This window comes from Ursus americanus, chromosome 15, assembly GCF_024610735.1.
Source record: "Ursus americanus isolate L20-20 chromosome 15, mUrsAme1.1.p, whole genome shotgun sequence".
In the NCBI taxonomy this organism is placed as follows: Eukaryota; Metazoa; Chordata; class Mammalia; order Carnivora; family Ursidae; genus Ursus; species Ursus americanus.
In genome coordinates, this window is record NC_142141.1 from 40265561 (window position 1) to 40282042 (window position 16482).

General features: G+C 35.7%; 1 protein-coding gene across 3 annotated transcripts in view; it reads left to right on the top strand.

The window, feature by feature from the left end:
- Nucleotides 1–16482, top strand: part of ZFR (zinc finger RNA binding protein) — an 81531-nt gene that overhangs the window by 41085 nt on the left and 23964 nt on the right. For 2 of the 3 annotated variants that reach the window (XM_045787195.2, XM_045787196.2), the window contains 5 exons: nt 5684–5846; nt 6898–7103; nt 8319–8469; nt 11074–11215; nt 15848–15945. In XM_045787195.2, coding sequence (XP_045643151.1) covers nt 5684–5846; nt 6898–7103; nt 8319–8469; nt 11074–11215; nt 15848–15945 — 760 coding nt within the window. The remainder of the gene's footprint in view (nt 1–5683; nt 5847–6897; nt 7104–8318; nt 8470–11073; nt 11216–15847; nt 15946–16482) is intronic. The other variant, XR_006777635.2, reaches the window with a different exon arrangement.

Below are 16482 nucleotides of genomic sequence, written 5' to 3' on the forward strand. Positions count from 1 at the left end.
CAAGATCAAGGGTCACCTGCTTTACTGACTGAGCCAGCCAGGTGCCCCAGAATAGTTTATTATATTATAAGTAAACACCTCAGTTTAAAACCAAACTTTTGGTTACATGACAAAAATATCCGGAGTATAAGATTTGGTAGATTCTAGACAATAATGTGTGGAATTTGTTTTGTTTTTAAGATTTTATTTATTTACTTGAGAGAGAACATGAGCGGGGGGGGGGGGGGGAGAGGGAGAAGCAGACTCCCCGCTGAGCATGAAGCCTGATATGAGGTTTGATCCCAGGACCCTGGGATCATGACCTGAGGTGAAGGCAGACACTTAACGGATTGAGCCACCCAGGTGCCCCTAACGTGTACTTTTTAAAAAGAAACGTCTATTATAAAAGCTTTAGAGGCTTATAGGGAAGGGGAAAGGAGAAAACCTATCCTCTAGAGATATATTAACATTTGGTTTTATTGATATAACTGACATCTTTTTTCTTTCTTTTTTTTTTTTTTAAGAGAGAGAGTGAGTGTGCACAAGTGGAGGGGCATAAAAGGGGGAGAGAGAGTCTTTTTTTTTTTTTTTTTTTTTTTTAAGACTTTATTTCACAGAGAGGCAGCCAGCGAGAGGGAACACAAGCAGGCGGAGTGGGAGAGGAAGAGGAAGAAGCAGGCTCCCAGCAGAGGAGCCCAATGCAGGGCTCGATCCCAGGATTCTGGGATCACTCCCTGAGCCGAAGGCAGACGCTTAACGACTGAGCCACCCAGGCGTCCCTGGGAGACAGTCTTAAGTAGGCCCCGTGCCCAGTGCGGAGCCTGATGTGGGGCTTGATCTCACAACCCTGAGATCATGACCTGAGCCAGAATCAAGAGTCAGATGCTTATCCAACAGAGCCAGCCAGGCACCCGTACATATCCTTAAATGATACAATTCAGGGTCACTCAGTGGCTCAGTCAGTACAGCATGTGACTCTTGATTTCACGGTCATAGACTGAAGCCCCACATTGGGTGTAGAGGTTACTTTAAATGGTATAGTTCAATGGTTTTTAAGTAATATTCACAGAATTGTACAGCCATCACCACAGTCAATTTTAGAACCATTTTTGTCACCCCCAAAAGAAACCACAAACCCATTGGCAGTCACTACCTATTTCCCCCCAACCCCTACATCTACGCCTAGGCAACCACAATATACTTTTGGCCTACAGACATACCCTGGGGGCACCTGCGTTGCTCAGTTGGTTAAGCATCTGTCTTCGGCTCAGGTAATGATTCTAGGGTCCTGGGATTAAGCCCTACGTCAGGCTCCCTGCTTGGGGGGAATCTGCTTCTCCCTCTTCCTCTGTGTGCTCTCTTTCTCTGTCTCTCAAATAAATAAATCTTTAGACTTACTCTGGAGATTTCATATAAATGGAATCATGATCTGTGGTCTTTTTTGTCTGCCTACTTTCACTTAGCATGTTTTCAAGGTTCATGGGTGTTTTAGCATGTATCATCAGTACTTTGTTTCATGGCTGAATAATAGTCCATCATACAAATGTGTAACATTGTTCATTTATCAGTTGATGGACATTTGTGTTGTTTCCACTTTTGGGCTATCATGAAATACTGCTGTGGAGTATTCAAGTTTTAAAATATAATTTCAAGGGCACCTGGGTGGCTCATTCAGTTAAATGTCTGCCTTCAGCTCCGGTCATGATCCCAGAGTCCTGGGATCAAGCCCCACATTGAGCTCTCTGCTCTATGGGGAGCCTGCTTCTTCTTCTCCCACTCCCCCTGCTTGTGTGCACATGCTCTCTCTCTGTGTCCAATGAATAAAATCTTAAATATATATATAAATATATATATGGAATTTCAAAAAATAAGAACAGAAGCATAATGTACACATTTCTTTTTAAGATTTTTTTATTTATTTGACAGAGCACAAGCAGGGGGAGTGGGAGTGGTAGAAATAGGCTCCCTGTCTGATGAGGGGCTCAATCCCAGGACCTGGGATCTTGACCTGAGCCGAAGGCAGATGCTTAAGCAACTGAGCCACCCAGGTGCCCCTGTACACATTTTATAATTCACTTTTTTCATTTATATGTCAACTTAAAAATTAAGCTAGGATTATTTTTCATGACAGCGTAGTATTCTCTTGTATAGATGTGTAATTTTCTTTATAACTTGTCCCATATTATTAGATACTTAGGTTGTGTTTCCAGTGTTTCTGTAACATAATTATTACATTGACCATTCTTGAGACTGTATTATTGCATAAATCATGATTAGTTGCTAATAATAATATTTCCAGAAATGGAAATATTTATTTGAAGGAGACCCATACTTCTGCCTATACTGAATACTGTAACTTCAGTGGTTTTCAGACATTTTGGTTTCAGGACCCTTTATACTCAGTAATTATTGAAGATTCCAAAGAGCTTTTGTTTATGTGGGTTATAGCTATGAAGATTTCACTGTATTAAAAATTAAGACTGGGAAGTTTAATATTTATGAGTTCATTTAAAATTGACATTTGAACTATATTTGTTAAAATATAAACATATTGATTCTATTACGTTGCATGTATTTAATAAATACAACATGGTGAAAATTAATTATAAAATAACTATTTCTTCACCAGAATAGTGGGAATGATACTGTTTTACATTTTTGCAAATCTCTTTAATGTTTTGCTTAAGAGAGGGCAGCATGATTCTCGTATGTGCTTCTGTGTTCAGTTTGTTTTGCAATACCACATTTTGCCTCTGGATAACTCCACTATACATTCAAAAGAGAATGAGAATGGAAAAGGTAGATGGTGTCTTAATATTAAGACATGGATCCCCTGACAGGGCCTCAGGGACCATCTGGAGTCCTTGGGCCATACTTCAGAAATTGCTGCTATAACATTAAAGTCTCTGCCAATGAGAGAGAGAAATATGAAATCCTTTTTTGGGTGGTGGTTTTTTGTTTTCAAATTTGAAATTTGGGGGTAGAAGGGGAAAATCTTTTCAAATTTGTTTCAGTTCAGTTTGAATTGTAATTATATTACTGGCAAATTTTCAACACCTTTTTCTGAGTATAGTTGACATGCAGTACTACATTAGTTTTAGGTGTACAGCATACTGATTCAATAAGTTTATACTTCATGCTGTGTTTATCACAAGTGTAGCTTCCATCTGCCCCCAGACAACACTGTTAACAGTATCATTGACTATATTCCTTATGCTGTGCCTTTTATTCCTGTGACTTACTCATTTCATAACTGGAAGCCTGTGTCTTCCATTCCCCTTCACCGATTTTGCCCGTCCCCCTCACACCTCTCCCCTGTAGCAAACATCAGTTCTCTATATTTATAGGTCTGATTTTGCTTTTTGTTTGTTTATTCATTTGTTTTTTTAGATTCCACATATGAATGAAATCATATATTTGTCTTTCTCAGTCTTATTTCACTTAGTATAATACCTTCTAGGTCCATCCATGTTGTTGCAAATGGCACGATTTTATTCTTTTTATGGCTGCATAATATTCCTGTGTGAATATTCCTGTGTGTGTCCACATCTTTTCTGTTTGTGTATCGATGGACACTTAGGTTGCTTCCATATCTTGGCTATTGTGAATAATGCTGCAGTAAATGTAGGGGCGCATGTGTCTTCTCAAATTAGTGTTTTCATTTTCTTTGGGTAGTTAACATAGTAGTTGAATTATTGGATCATAAAGTATTTCCATTTGTAATGTTTTCTGCAGTGGTTGCACCAGTGTACATAACCACCAACAGCATACAAGGGTCCCTTTTTCTCCACATCCTTGTCAACCACTTTTTATTTCATAAAGTGAATTTTATTTCATGTTTTTGACCGTTTACATTTCTTCTGTAGTAAATTCCTTATTCATTTTTAATTTTTTTTACTTACCTTTTGTTTTGTAGACACTATATTGTAGCTATTAACATATCAATGTGCTATCTTGAGATATTTTTTGCTGTTATATATTGATTTTTATTTTTTATTTTATTTTTAAGATTTTTATTTATTTGACAGACACAGCAAGAGAGGGAACCCAAGCAGGGGGAGTGGGAGAGGGAGAAGCAGGCTTCCCGCTGAGCAGGGAGCCCAACGCGGGGCTTGATCCCAGGACCCTGGGATTATGACCTGAGCCGAATGTAGACGCTTAATGACTGAGCCACCAAGGCACCCCTGATTTTTATTTTTTTAATATGTTTAAATATATCAGTCTCATTTTTTATGAATAATCTGCCTTTGTAATGCATTTGAAACTCTGTATACTTAAGATTATGGAACTCTTCCTCTTTTGCTGATATATCAAATATTAAGCACTTATGATGTGCTAGGAAATTGTATATAGTGTGTTAGGCACTGAGTATGAATTGGTAAGCAATGGATAAAAATCTCTGCACTTACACAACTTAAAGGTTTGTGTTCAGTAATAACAAACTATTCAAAACTGGAATGAATGTAGTTTTCCAGAGCTTTCAACCTGTTATTAATCATTTTCTCTCAAGGCCTAAATAACAGAGAAATATGTTTCTATACTACTTATAAGTTGGATGACCCAAAAAATCACTACTTACTCCCAAACTGAGGAAGTTGGTAGTTTCTGCAGAGCTACTTGAGAATCATACCTGGGTTTGTTTGTTTCGTTTTTGGAGAAACATGCTTTTTTCTTATGTTTTATATTACACAGATTTGTTTGGTAAAACCTTATTGCTATCAAGATTAACTTTAGAGACATGATTTCCCTTGGGAGTTATCAGTATCCTAGTTTGAAGATAAAAGTAAAGACAGAAGTGAGAGTGAGTAAGGTACTAAAAAAGAAATTAGATTCTGAAAATGGCCATTAAAGCAGAGGTTATAAATAGCTACCCACAGTCCAATTCAGCCCATGGATGTTTCATTTGATGTACATGGCATTTTTAATCTGAACCAACATTAAAGATTTGAAAAACATTAAAATCCTGATGATCTTAGGATTGCAAACCTGTATTCCCTTATGGTAGTAATTAATTGGGGCTGAGCAGCAGCTGTTCTCTCTAGCTAGAACATGTACTTTCTTTTTTTCCCCCTTCAAATTGTTATTTAAATTCTAGTTAGTTAACAAACATGTGCTTTCTACTTGACCATAGTCCTCTCCACCCTTAATATGTCCCCAAAAATGAGACAGAATTTGAGTTGCCATTTATCACTGTCTTGCACTGTTTTTCCTCATAGTAGACAAATGTGTGTATGCCTGTATCATAAATGGGGAAATTAAAATTAGTCTTAATTCTCTCTAAGGAGAAAATGGCACATTTCTTTGGAGACAGGAAGAAAATTCCTGAATGTGTGCTTCGGGTCTTTCATTCATACATGTTATTGGTCTGGCCACTCTAGGTAGGCATTTAAGTTTACAATCTTTATCTTAAAGAGGGAGAGACTGAAAGGAACTCAGGTTTCTGGTGTTTGTTCCTTTGGCTTTGACATCAGGCTATGAAATTTTGTGTTGCTTTTCTGTTTTCTCACCTCTTTTCTGTTATATTCGCATCCATTTACTTGTAGATGAAAGCAAATAAGGGATATTAGATACACTGGGAATAAAAAAGGTGTTAGCTAAGCTGATTTGGGACAGTTTTTTTAATTGCATTTTTTTGTCATTATTGATTTAAGTTCTTGGGTGGTTATTTTTCTTAAAGGCTTGTGATATCATTCTCTGTTTTCAGACGTTATGAAGAGGACATGTACTGGAGAAGAATGGAGGAAGAACAACACCATTGGGATGATCGCCGCCGAATGCCTGATGGAGGCTATCCTCATGGTCCCCCAGGCCCATTAGGTCTCCTGGGAGTCCGACCAGGCATGCCTCCTCAGCCCCAGGGGCCTGCAGTGAGTGTCCACTTAATTTACATAGGAGTGAAAGTGTATGATTGGTTGAGCATTAGAAGATAACAGTTTGGGTGGGGCTAGATTTAGTAGTCTCATAATCTCAGTGTAAGTTTTTCATCTAATTTAGAATTTTCCCTCCTTTTATTATAGCTTCCTAACTCATGTCTTTATGTATAAGGACTTCATAGAGTTTCCATGAACTTTTCTTACTTTCAATATAAACTAAGCAGGAGCAGAGCTTTTGTTCTGTCAAGTGTTCTTTAACATTAGAGATTTTCTTTCCTTTGTTTTTCTTGACATTTGCATGAACAACCAATTTTGAAGGCACCTGCTTTGCCTTCAACATTATTATCTTCCCATTATCTGTTGTTGAGAATCTTTTTTCCTTCTTCAAATCCTGACCGTCTAAAACTTGCTACTGCTTCTGAATTGAGTGCAGGTGAAGGGGGTATTTATATGGCTCAACTTGAGCGTCACAGGTGGTGTACTACGAAAACTGTAGGAAAGATACGCATCACGAGGGTTTGTGTTCCATAGAAGCTGTGTAAAAGAAGAGACACCAGCTTATGAGGAACATTTCATAGAAGTTCAGACTACAAAACTAGAGGATTTTTTGTTTGTTTGTTCTGTTTTCCAGAGAGTGTTTCGAAGAAATTCCTCCTCTTTAACTTACTGTCTTTCTCATTTGTCTTTACACAGAACAAGCATTTGTAAGACCTGTTTTAACAAAGCCAAAAAAAGTTTAACAATCATTGGTCTTTAAAGTTGAGTAAAAAGTATTTTCATAACCTTAGGTGTGGTGTTCAGGCAAAGCGTGTATACATTCAGAGATAAGCATACATATACAAGCATCAGATTCTTGGTAGTGTAACTTTCCCAAGTTTGCAGTTTTGTTTTTACTGAAGTAGGGAAAGGGAAGATAATTTTAAATGGACGTTTTGCATAGTTGACTTTATTATTAAAAAGATATGACAAATATATGTATAGTTGAAAAATAAGTTTACTTTTGCCCAGTAAACACTTTTTAAATGAAATAACTTTTTTTCTCTAGCCCTTACGTCGTCCTGACTCATCTGATGACCGTTATGTAATGACAAAACACGCAACCATTTATCCAACTGAGGAGGAATTACAGGCAGTTCAGAAAATTGTTTCTATCACTGAACGTGCTTTAAAACTTGTTTCAGACAGTTTGTCTGAACATGAGAAGAGCAAGAGCAAAGAGGGAGATGATAAGAAAGAGGGAGGTAAAGACAGGTGTGTTTTCTGAGTTATTTACTTTGCTTATTTTTGTTTTTCCTTCCGTGGACTTCTTATACTTGAAATTAAAGTTATAAAGACTAAAACTCTCTGTTGTGAGTGTACATGTCTATCTTGTTTGGGTAAATATTTAATGTATTTAGCTGCTTTTTGCTAAAATGAGAAATACAGCTCCTTAAAATCTCCATCCTTGTGATTTTACTAATTTTATTTTAATTTATAAAACTTTTGAGTCTTTTTTCAAAGTAGCCTTTGTAATTGCATTCAACTACTCTGCAGTTTTTGTTTCTTATATCTGTCCCATGTTCAGTCCTTTTTAGCATCTTGTTTCCTTAATTCATTGACCATAGAGCATGAAGAACCTTAAGCTTTGGAAACATCTTTTTTTTTTTTTTAAGTAGGCGCCAGGCCAACTGTGGAGCCCAACATGGGGCTTGAACTGATAACCCTGAGATCAAGAGTTACTTAACCAACTGAGCCTCTCGGGCATCCCCAGAAACCTCTTTCGTATCACGTTTTGCATTGTGGCCTATAACTTCTCATTTTCCTTTTACCATTTGGAAATATTTTTATATTATATTAAGCATGACTCTTGGGACGCCTGGGTGGCTCAGTCAGTTAAGCATCCAATTCTTTTTTTTTTTTTTTTTTTTTTTAAGATTTATTTATTTATTTATTTATTTATTTATTTATTTATTTGACAGAGAGAGACAGCCAGCGAGAGAGGGAACACAAGCAGGGGGAGTGGGAGAGGAAGAAGCAGGCTCCCAGCGGAGCAGGGAGCCTGATATGGGGCCCGATTCCAGGACCGTAGGATCACGCCCTGAGCCAAAGGCAGACGCTTAACAACTGAGCCACCCAGGCACCCCTAAGCATCCAATTCTTGATCAAAGCTCAGGTCTCAATCTCAGGGTCATGAGTTTAAAAAAAAAAAAAAAAAGAACCATGACACTTATTCTGATTTGTAAAATGAGATGCAGAAATGTTAATATTCTTTGAAACTGTCCCTGTGAGAACTTAGTTCTTGACTTATTTATCCATATTTCTTATCTAAATGAAGGATACTTCTTAAAAATATTAAATATTTTTAAACTGTAGTTGATGAAACTTTGAATAGTATAAAAATTATTTAACTTACTATTATATATTTAGAGATTATCATGGATCTGGTTTAGAAGAGAAATGTCATAATATAATTTGATTTCACTGCAGAGCTTTAAAAGGAGTTTTACGAGTAGGAGTATTGGCAAAAGGATTACTTCTCCGAGGAGACAGAAATGTCAACCTTGTTTTGCTGTGCTCCGAGAAACCTTCAAAGACATTATTAAGCCGTATTGCAGAAAACCTACCCAAACAGCTTGCTGTAAGTATTATGGAAATGTTCATTTTTACCCCTTGTCTCGTTCAGAAGTTTTTGGCAGGACTAACTGTGCTTCAGCCTAAATCTAAGCCAGCCTTTAAATTTTTGGCTTGACTTTCCATGTTGAGGTTTTTTTTGCTTCGTTGTGCAAATTGGTAGGACTATTTTTTACTTTGTCTTTTTAGGTTTTATAGTGCTTGTATTTGACATGAAGCCATCTTGCTAATTTATTTAAAAATGTAAAATTGTAGCACATGTCCTCCTGTTTTTTTCCCCAAGATTTGAAGGCAGTTGACAGAAAATGGTTTTTCTTTCTTTTCTTTTTTTTTTTGTTCAAAACAAAGCCCCTGTGTAGCAAGCTTAAATATTTTAAATCTGTGAGCTTCTTGTCTATTTAGTTGAATACATGTTTTTAATAAAATATAGTAAGAAATAGTCTTTCCAATTTGAATTTCCCTGGTTTTATTGTGATTTTTGTTTTGTTTTGTTCTTCTTTGTTTATAATGATAGGAATTCTGTCTCCAGCAAATCATGGTAATGCACAATTAGTAGAATATCCCCTTTTGGTCTTACAAAAGCAAACTTCAAGTTTGAACTCTAAGAAATTTTATACATTAGTTTGTCAGAATCTCAGATTGGGTTGTTTTTTTTTTTTTTTTTTTAAGATTTTATTTATTTATTTGTCAGAGAGAGAGAACACAGGAGGAGCAGCAGGCAAAGCAGACAGAGGGAGAAGCACCGGCTGAGCAAGGAGCCCGATGTGGGGCTCTGTCCCAGGACCTAGGATCATAACCTGACCCAAAGGCAGGCGCTAACCAACTGAGCTGCGCAGGCATCCCTCAGATTGGGATTTAAAGTAAATATTCCTTGGGGCGCCTGGGTAGTGCAGTCAGTTAAACATCCAGCTCTTGGTTTTGGCTTGGGTCATGAGATCAAGCCCCACATTGGGCTTGGCCCTCAGCTCAGAATCTATTTAAGACTTTCTCCCTCTCCTTCTGCCTCCCACCCCACCCTCCCCCCCCCCCCGTTTTACTCACCCACAAGTTCTTCCTCCCCCTCTCTCTCTAAATAAAATAAATCTTTTTTAAAAAAATATTCCTTGAATAATTTAATGTATATAATTTATTTTAAAACTTTGCAGTTTAATTAGGTATTCTAAATCCAAGGATTGACAGTTGATTGGTAATGTGTTTTCTACAGCAGTGAGTCAGAATAAATAGTACCTGACCACCGCAGTGCAACTGGTGACAAAAGGGGTAGTGAAGCACAGTGTTGAACTTAAGCTCTGACAACTCTGACACTTACTGTTGTTTGCTTTATGTTACCATTGTTCCAGATACGAAGTTTCTTATTGTGGATGAGTCTTTTAAGTACTACAAGCCAACAGAATTGGCATTGTGTGTCTGCTTCTTATCTATCTGTTGAGGCTGCTAGGGTAATGGGGTGTGAGGTGGTAAGAGAGGAAAGGTTTGAGGACCTTGAGAGAATTATGTAATTTGCTAGAAATATCTTGCTCTTAATTGTAATGCTTAGTAAAACTACAAAGCAGGAAATAAATCCTAAGGAAATAATCAAGCAGTTAGACTAAAAACAAAATACCCTTTCCAAATCAGACTATACTTACAAGTGAATAAAAAAAGTAGAATTAATTCTTCATCATCGTCATAGTTGATGTTTATCTAGTAATTAGTATGTACCAGGCACTGTTTTTTTGTTTTTTGTTTTTTTAAGATTTTATTTATTTGAGAGAGAGAGCACATGAGCTGGGGGAGGGGCAGAGGGGGAGGAAGAGAGAGAATCTCAAGCAGACTCCCCACTGAGCACAAGCCCCAACATGGGGCTCAGTGCCAGAACCCCCAGATCATGACTTGCACCAAAGTCAGACACTTAATTGACTGAGCCAGCCAGGTACCCCAACCAGGCTCTGTTTTAAGGGCCTTATATAGTTAATTCGTTTAGTTCTGTAGGTTTTTTACAGAAACAGGATAGGGAAGTTAAATAGTTTGCCCATCCTCAGGACGCTAGTAACGTTACAGCTGGAATTTGAACTTATATACTATACTATAAACACTCAATGTAATTTCTGTAATCATTCATAGAAACTGAGGCGTATTATCTATATCTATCAAATTATAGTGAATCTTGGTTTTTCTGGATGTTAATCAAGACTTTTTGCTCTCTGATTATGAAATATAGATCTGTTGATTTCACAGTGTACAGTGGGAATGGTTGAATTCAGCTGTCATTTAGTTTCATTCAAATTCTGCAAATGTACGAGAACTTAACTACCCAGATGCTATTTGAAAGGTACAGTAGCAAATATAGCAGTGTTTCTTTAGCCAAGAATTTATGATCTAAGAGGGACATATATAAATAACTCTTCTGATACAAATAATGGTAAATATTAGCTTAACAAAGAATTCTAAAAGGAAGGTATGGTAAGAGATTTATGATCTTTGCATTATTGTAAGGCTTCTTGGAGGAGTAGTATATTATCTACTCCTTACAAAATGCTTTTGGTAGTGAGAAAATGGAAGAGCCATAATGAAACTGCTTTGTCTGATAATGTAAAAGTCCAAATAATTTTTTGTACTCTTCATTACATAGGTTATAAGTCCTGAGAAGTATGATATAAAATGTGCTATGTCTGAAGCGGCAATAATTTTGAATTCATGTGTGGAACCCAAAATGCAAGTCACTATCACCCTGACATCTCCAATTATTCGAGAAGAGAACATGAGGGAAGGAGGTTGGAAAGCCATTAAACATTATACTTTTCTATTAACTTTTTTTTTTCATTTACCTACTCTTTAAGATGGCATTTAGCCCTAGAAGGCAACATGCTGGCATTACATATGAATTTGATAGTTTTGACTTACGTAGCAACCAGTTTGCTTAAGATCATTTCCCAAAAAGTAAATGCTCTTTTTAGTAATGTACTTTCATATAAAACACTCATGGTATTATTGACTTTCTTGATTTTTTTCTTTTCTTGCTAACCTCAGATTTCTGGAAAAAAAAAGTTCAAAATTATTCTTGCTGATGTAGTAGACACATGAAAACAATTAAATGTTGGTAGTAAGGGGCCACAAATTTAACTTCTGTTAAGAAGTTCTTGTTCTTGCCTTGTCTTACAAAAAAGACAAGAGAGTTTCAAATAAAATTGGTTATATACTCGTAATACTTACATTTTAAGAGGCATTGTTACATGTGTAATCATGGATTTGGCTTGTCCTGAGGTAAATATTTCTAGTTCTCTGAGGTTGCTCTTTGGTTTGGAGAGTTTTCATAAATGCAGAGCATCCTAATGCACGTAGATTTGGGCATTTGAACCCAATATTATTATACTAGAGATATTGAAAAATAAATGGTGTAGGTGTAGTTAGTAAGTTATAGTACCTACAGGGTTTTTAAACTTACTTTACAATTGTAGAACATGAAATCCTGCTGGTGCCAGCAATGTTGCTTTAGGGACTGTTCTGTAACATTTTCAAAGCTTCAAAAGCTTTTAAGCCAAAAAGCATGGTCAGTGTCTGCCTTATGTTGGTTCTGTTGTTTTATGGGTCAGATAAAATTTACTTTGTTTCCTTTCATGTTGTTTTTGTACATCTTAACTTGTTGAGTATGGAGTTATATAGTCTACACTAATACTTCTTTGTGATACAGATAGAGGAGAAAAGAATACTGTATATTCAATACTAAAATTGTCTAAAATAGCATCAGTAGGCTCTTACTGTCCCTTTAAATTTGTTTTCTTACAGCAAAGCAATTTTTTTTTAAGGCACTGGGCTTTCCACGACCCAGCAAGAGAACACTTTATTTAAAATGTGGTCATTGGGAGACATGTCTGATCTTACATACTTCATATATACACCATATCAGGACTTGTATATTGTATAAGCTTTGCATCTTAAAAATGAATGGGTTTTGTGTAAAGGATCTTTTATATGAACATGAGTTTCCACTCAAGGTCTGACTGTGGATATTGCTGGAAAAATAGTTCCTGAGTCAGTCTGGTCAATTCATATGCAATATATGACCCTTAGGATTTGAAAAAGAAATCTTCTAATATATAAATAAAAGTTGTTGTACTTAGGATGAAATTATACTCATATAACCATTTAACTATTTCAGAGCATATTTTATCCAATTATATTTAGCCTTAGTTGAATTTATGCAATATCGAGTTATTTTTTTATGTTGCAAAAGTCTAAAGTTCATATCTCCTTTGTAGTAGAGTCTTTGATAACCTATCCCTTTTAAAGGAAACAAAATTATACTTTTGTCTGACCCAGACTTGAGTTAGAATTACTGTTTTGGATTTCATAAATACTCTGGTGAGAGAAGTGATCAGTCCAAAATTGGAAGATTTTACTTCAAGACACTGAGCTGAAAAGTTGGATGTGCAAAAAAGTGTAGAAACATTGATAGAGTGTTCCTTGCTGCAGATAACTGCAGTAAACTATGTCTTTAGCTTCATTATGAAGATTGCTTCTTTCTTGCTGCAGAATAACGGTATGTATTCTCTCTCACTGCAGCTCCCAATGCTCTGTGTCTTAAAATCACTTAAAGCCTATAGCTTGCTTTGGGGAGTTAGTACAGGGGGTAAGGAAGGCTTTGCCGGAAGAACAATTATAAATCTTGAGACTTGAGACTTGCACAGTGTGGTAGCTCTTTAATGGTTCTGTTTAATACCAAAAATTATTTTTCAATTATTTAAAAGAAATTATTAAATTGCCCAAATAACTGTTAAACGCATGACAGATCTATTTTATGGTACTGTGTTTGACAGTTAAACACTAAGTTAACAGTTAATTGACTTGAAGCTTGAAATGTTCGAAATGCTCTAACCCTTGCTACAGAGTCTTTTCTGCAGCAAGTCAAGTATGTGTGTGTTTTTTTCCACCTGTAGCTTATCAGGCCCGGTCCAAAGCCTTCTAGCAGAGGGGATTGATTCCTGTCAGGGGTTGCTGCCAAGACATCGGAAGGATTTTTGACCAAGGTTTTCAAAAGCTCAGTGTCACACCTGCCATTTGATTAAGGAGGGATTTTGGATGCAGAGTCTGGCATTTATTGTCCTTTGTGTGGCTGTTTTGTTTGTTTTGTCTTTGTCTATTCTAGATTTGAGCAGTGTTCACACTAGTTTTTAAATGGTTGTGGGTGGATTATATATTTTATATAACCATGTTAATTTAAATTAATATATTCCCATTAACTTTTAATCATAAAATAGTGTGGACACAGCATGTCTTCTAACTGGTGATTAACCCCTTAAAATTTATGAAATACATTTATGTAGGGTAAGAATTTGCTCTTTTTTTTTTTTAATAAATTAAATGATTTTTGTTTTGTTAACTGGATATTAAGCAACAAGTATGATTTTTTTGTTTTTAGTACAATATACCTAAGGGGTTAATCCACTTGAAATACAAAATGGGTGCAAAAATCCACACTCTAAATTTAACAGAAACTTTCTACTTACAGCTCTTAATTTGTTTTTAAATTGCAATAGGTGTCTTGGCATCTTTGAAATTGTTTCATTAATTAAAATTTTCAAAGTTATAAATGCTTGTGTGCAAAAAAATTTTCTTACATATTGAAGGAAATTACAACATCGTGAAAATAACATTAGAAATGCAGAAACTTTTTTAGAAAGAGATTGCACATTGTCACCTATTTGCATTCTAGCTTTAGCAAGTAATGTAAATGAGGGATACAGAAAGAGGGTCCTTCAGTTCTGTAATTCTGCTTTGAGGAGTGGTTGTTTCACTTTTTTCTTTCTTTTTTATTTCCTTAGTTAGCTGTGCTTTCCTGTATTCCCTTTCCTTATCTCAGAAGAGCCCCATCTCTTGTGGTCAGTATGTTTCTGATTTTAGTAGTAGGTCTTTCAGGTTTTGAGAGTGTCCACTATTTTTTAAAAATCACTGATATTTTTTGTCTTGATAGTTTCTTTTTAGTACCCAAATTCTTTCAGTGTTAATTCTCAGAATGCTGCACAGTATTCTTTGATTATCTATAAATTGCCCGTCTAACATGTCTTCTTGAAAAATCTGTATCATCTGATTTATTTGAGGAGCAAGAACTAAGAATAGAAAGCCCAAGTGGATAAATTTCTTTATCATTTTTAGAATATGCTTTATGTGTTATCTACTCAAAATAAGGAGAAGTGTCTTTTAAGATAATTAAATGCTCATACAAAATATATACAGTTAAATAACTTGCCAAAAGCAGCAGTAATACTTTTAAAATCATCTTTAACTTCTTTTGTCATATATTTCTTTTGTCCCTCACTCTCATTTGGTACCCTCAGTGATTTACAATTACATCTTAAGTACCCCATAATTTTGGTCACTTTAGCCAGAAGACTGTTAAATTCAATAGATTACTCATCTGGTATGTAATTATGCTGTATTTAGAAAATATTTCTACTATTAAAATCATTAAGAGCTATGAATTAGATTGACTTAGTTGCTGTTTTGAATAGTTTGGCAAATATGCTGTTATTTTTATACACACTTTGCAGATATGTTTAGATGAACATATAGCTGGCCAATCATGAATCTGTCTAACATGAATTAAAATTAACTTCTTGTCCTAGTTTAGGTTCAGATTTTCTCAGATTTTTAGATAGCTCCTTTATGTTTTAATACAATAATCTGATTTAAAATCAGGTATTATAATTTTAGACCATACATATTATTTATCATCAAAGAGTTCTTACTACATCTCTTCTTTTTCTGTACTTTCCTATTTAACCATGGTACTTCCTGTTGCCCTTTTCCACTGTACCCATTATTTCTCTCCAATTATTCTTTGGAATACTTCATGGGAACTTTTTAAAAGAGCATTTCATATTCCCTTAAGCTAAAATTTCCTTGTAGAAGAGAAAGCATTGACCTCTTAGAAATGTCTATTTTTCGCTCTCCGTTTTTTTCCATGATTATTACTGTATTGATCATTCCATATTTATTATTAGTTCTTTGGTATATGAGCCCCAGAATAACCTCTGATGGTTTAGAATACTGAACAAACTTAATAGTTTATCGTGAACTCTCATTTATTAAGGTGGATTTTTGTGTTCCCTCTTGTCTTGTCTTTGTGCTGGTGCGCTGTGTCCAGTAATCCTTCCTTTTGATTTTATTTTGGTGGGTAGGGTTGATTTTTTGCAGGAATCATTTATTATATTTCTTAAGAGTCTAAATTGTCCTTTTGATTTTCACATTGGATTATATAAATTTGCTGAAAATAACTCTGGGTACATTAAAGTGCTGGTAAACTCGCAAATGGCTCATGTGACACTGATGCTACTTTAAGGAAGTGTCTTGCTCACCTGGTCAAACACCCATTCCTCACTGCATTTTGCCAATTCAATCCATTTTAGATGTAACCTCGGGTATGGTGAAAGACCCACCGGACGTCTTGGACAGGCAAAAATGCCTTGACGCTCTGGCTGCTCTACGCCACGCTAAGTGGTTCCAGGTTCGGAACATCATTTTACTTTTTTCTTGTAGCCTTATGAGAGAGTAGTTCAGTGCAACATGTTTAACTGTGTTTAAACATTTCAAAAGATTGCCCAAGCAATACTATTTTAAATTAAATCTCAGAAAATATGTTAACATAGAAAGCTGGGTATGAAGATCTGCATATTGCAGTTACTATTAATTTGACAATACCTTAGGTTTGGGGGTGTTCTGTAGTTTGGGTTTTTTTATTTTTATTTTTAGTGGCTATATTTAAAGTTTACTTGTTTAGGAACATCACATGTTTGTGTATATATATTATATTCCATAAGGCTGCAGATTAACTTTTGCTTTAAATAATGGAATATGTGTTTAAAGCTTTGTGTATAGTTTTAAGATTTTTTTCCCCTCTTTCTCTAAGTTAATAAGTGTAGGGAGTGAAAGGTGAGGAAGCAGCTGTTTGGTTTAGTGACTTTGCAGTCATGCAAAGGCACAGAAGGGAAACCAAACAGATTTCCTTAACCTTTCAGTCCCTAGACAAACTTTTTAGCTCTTT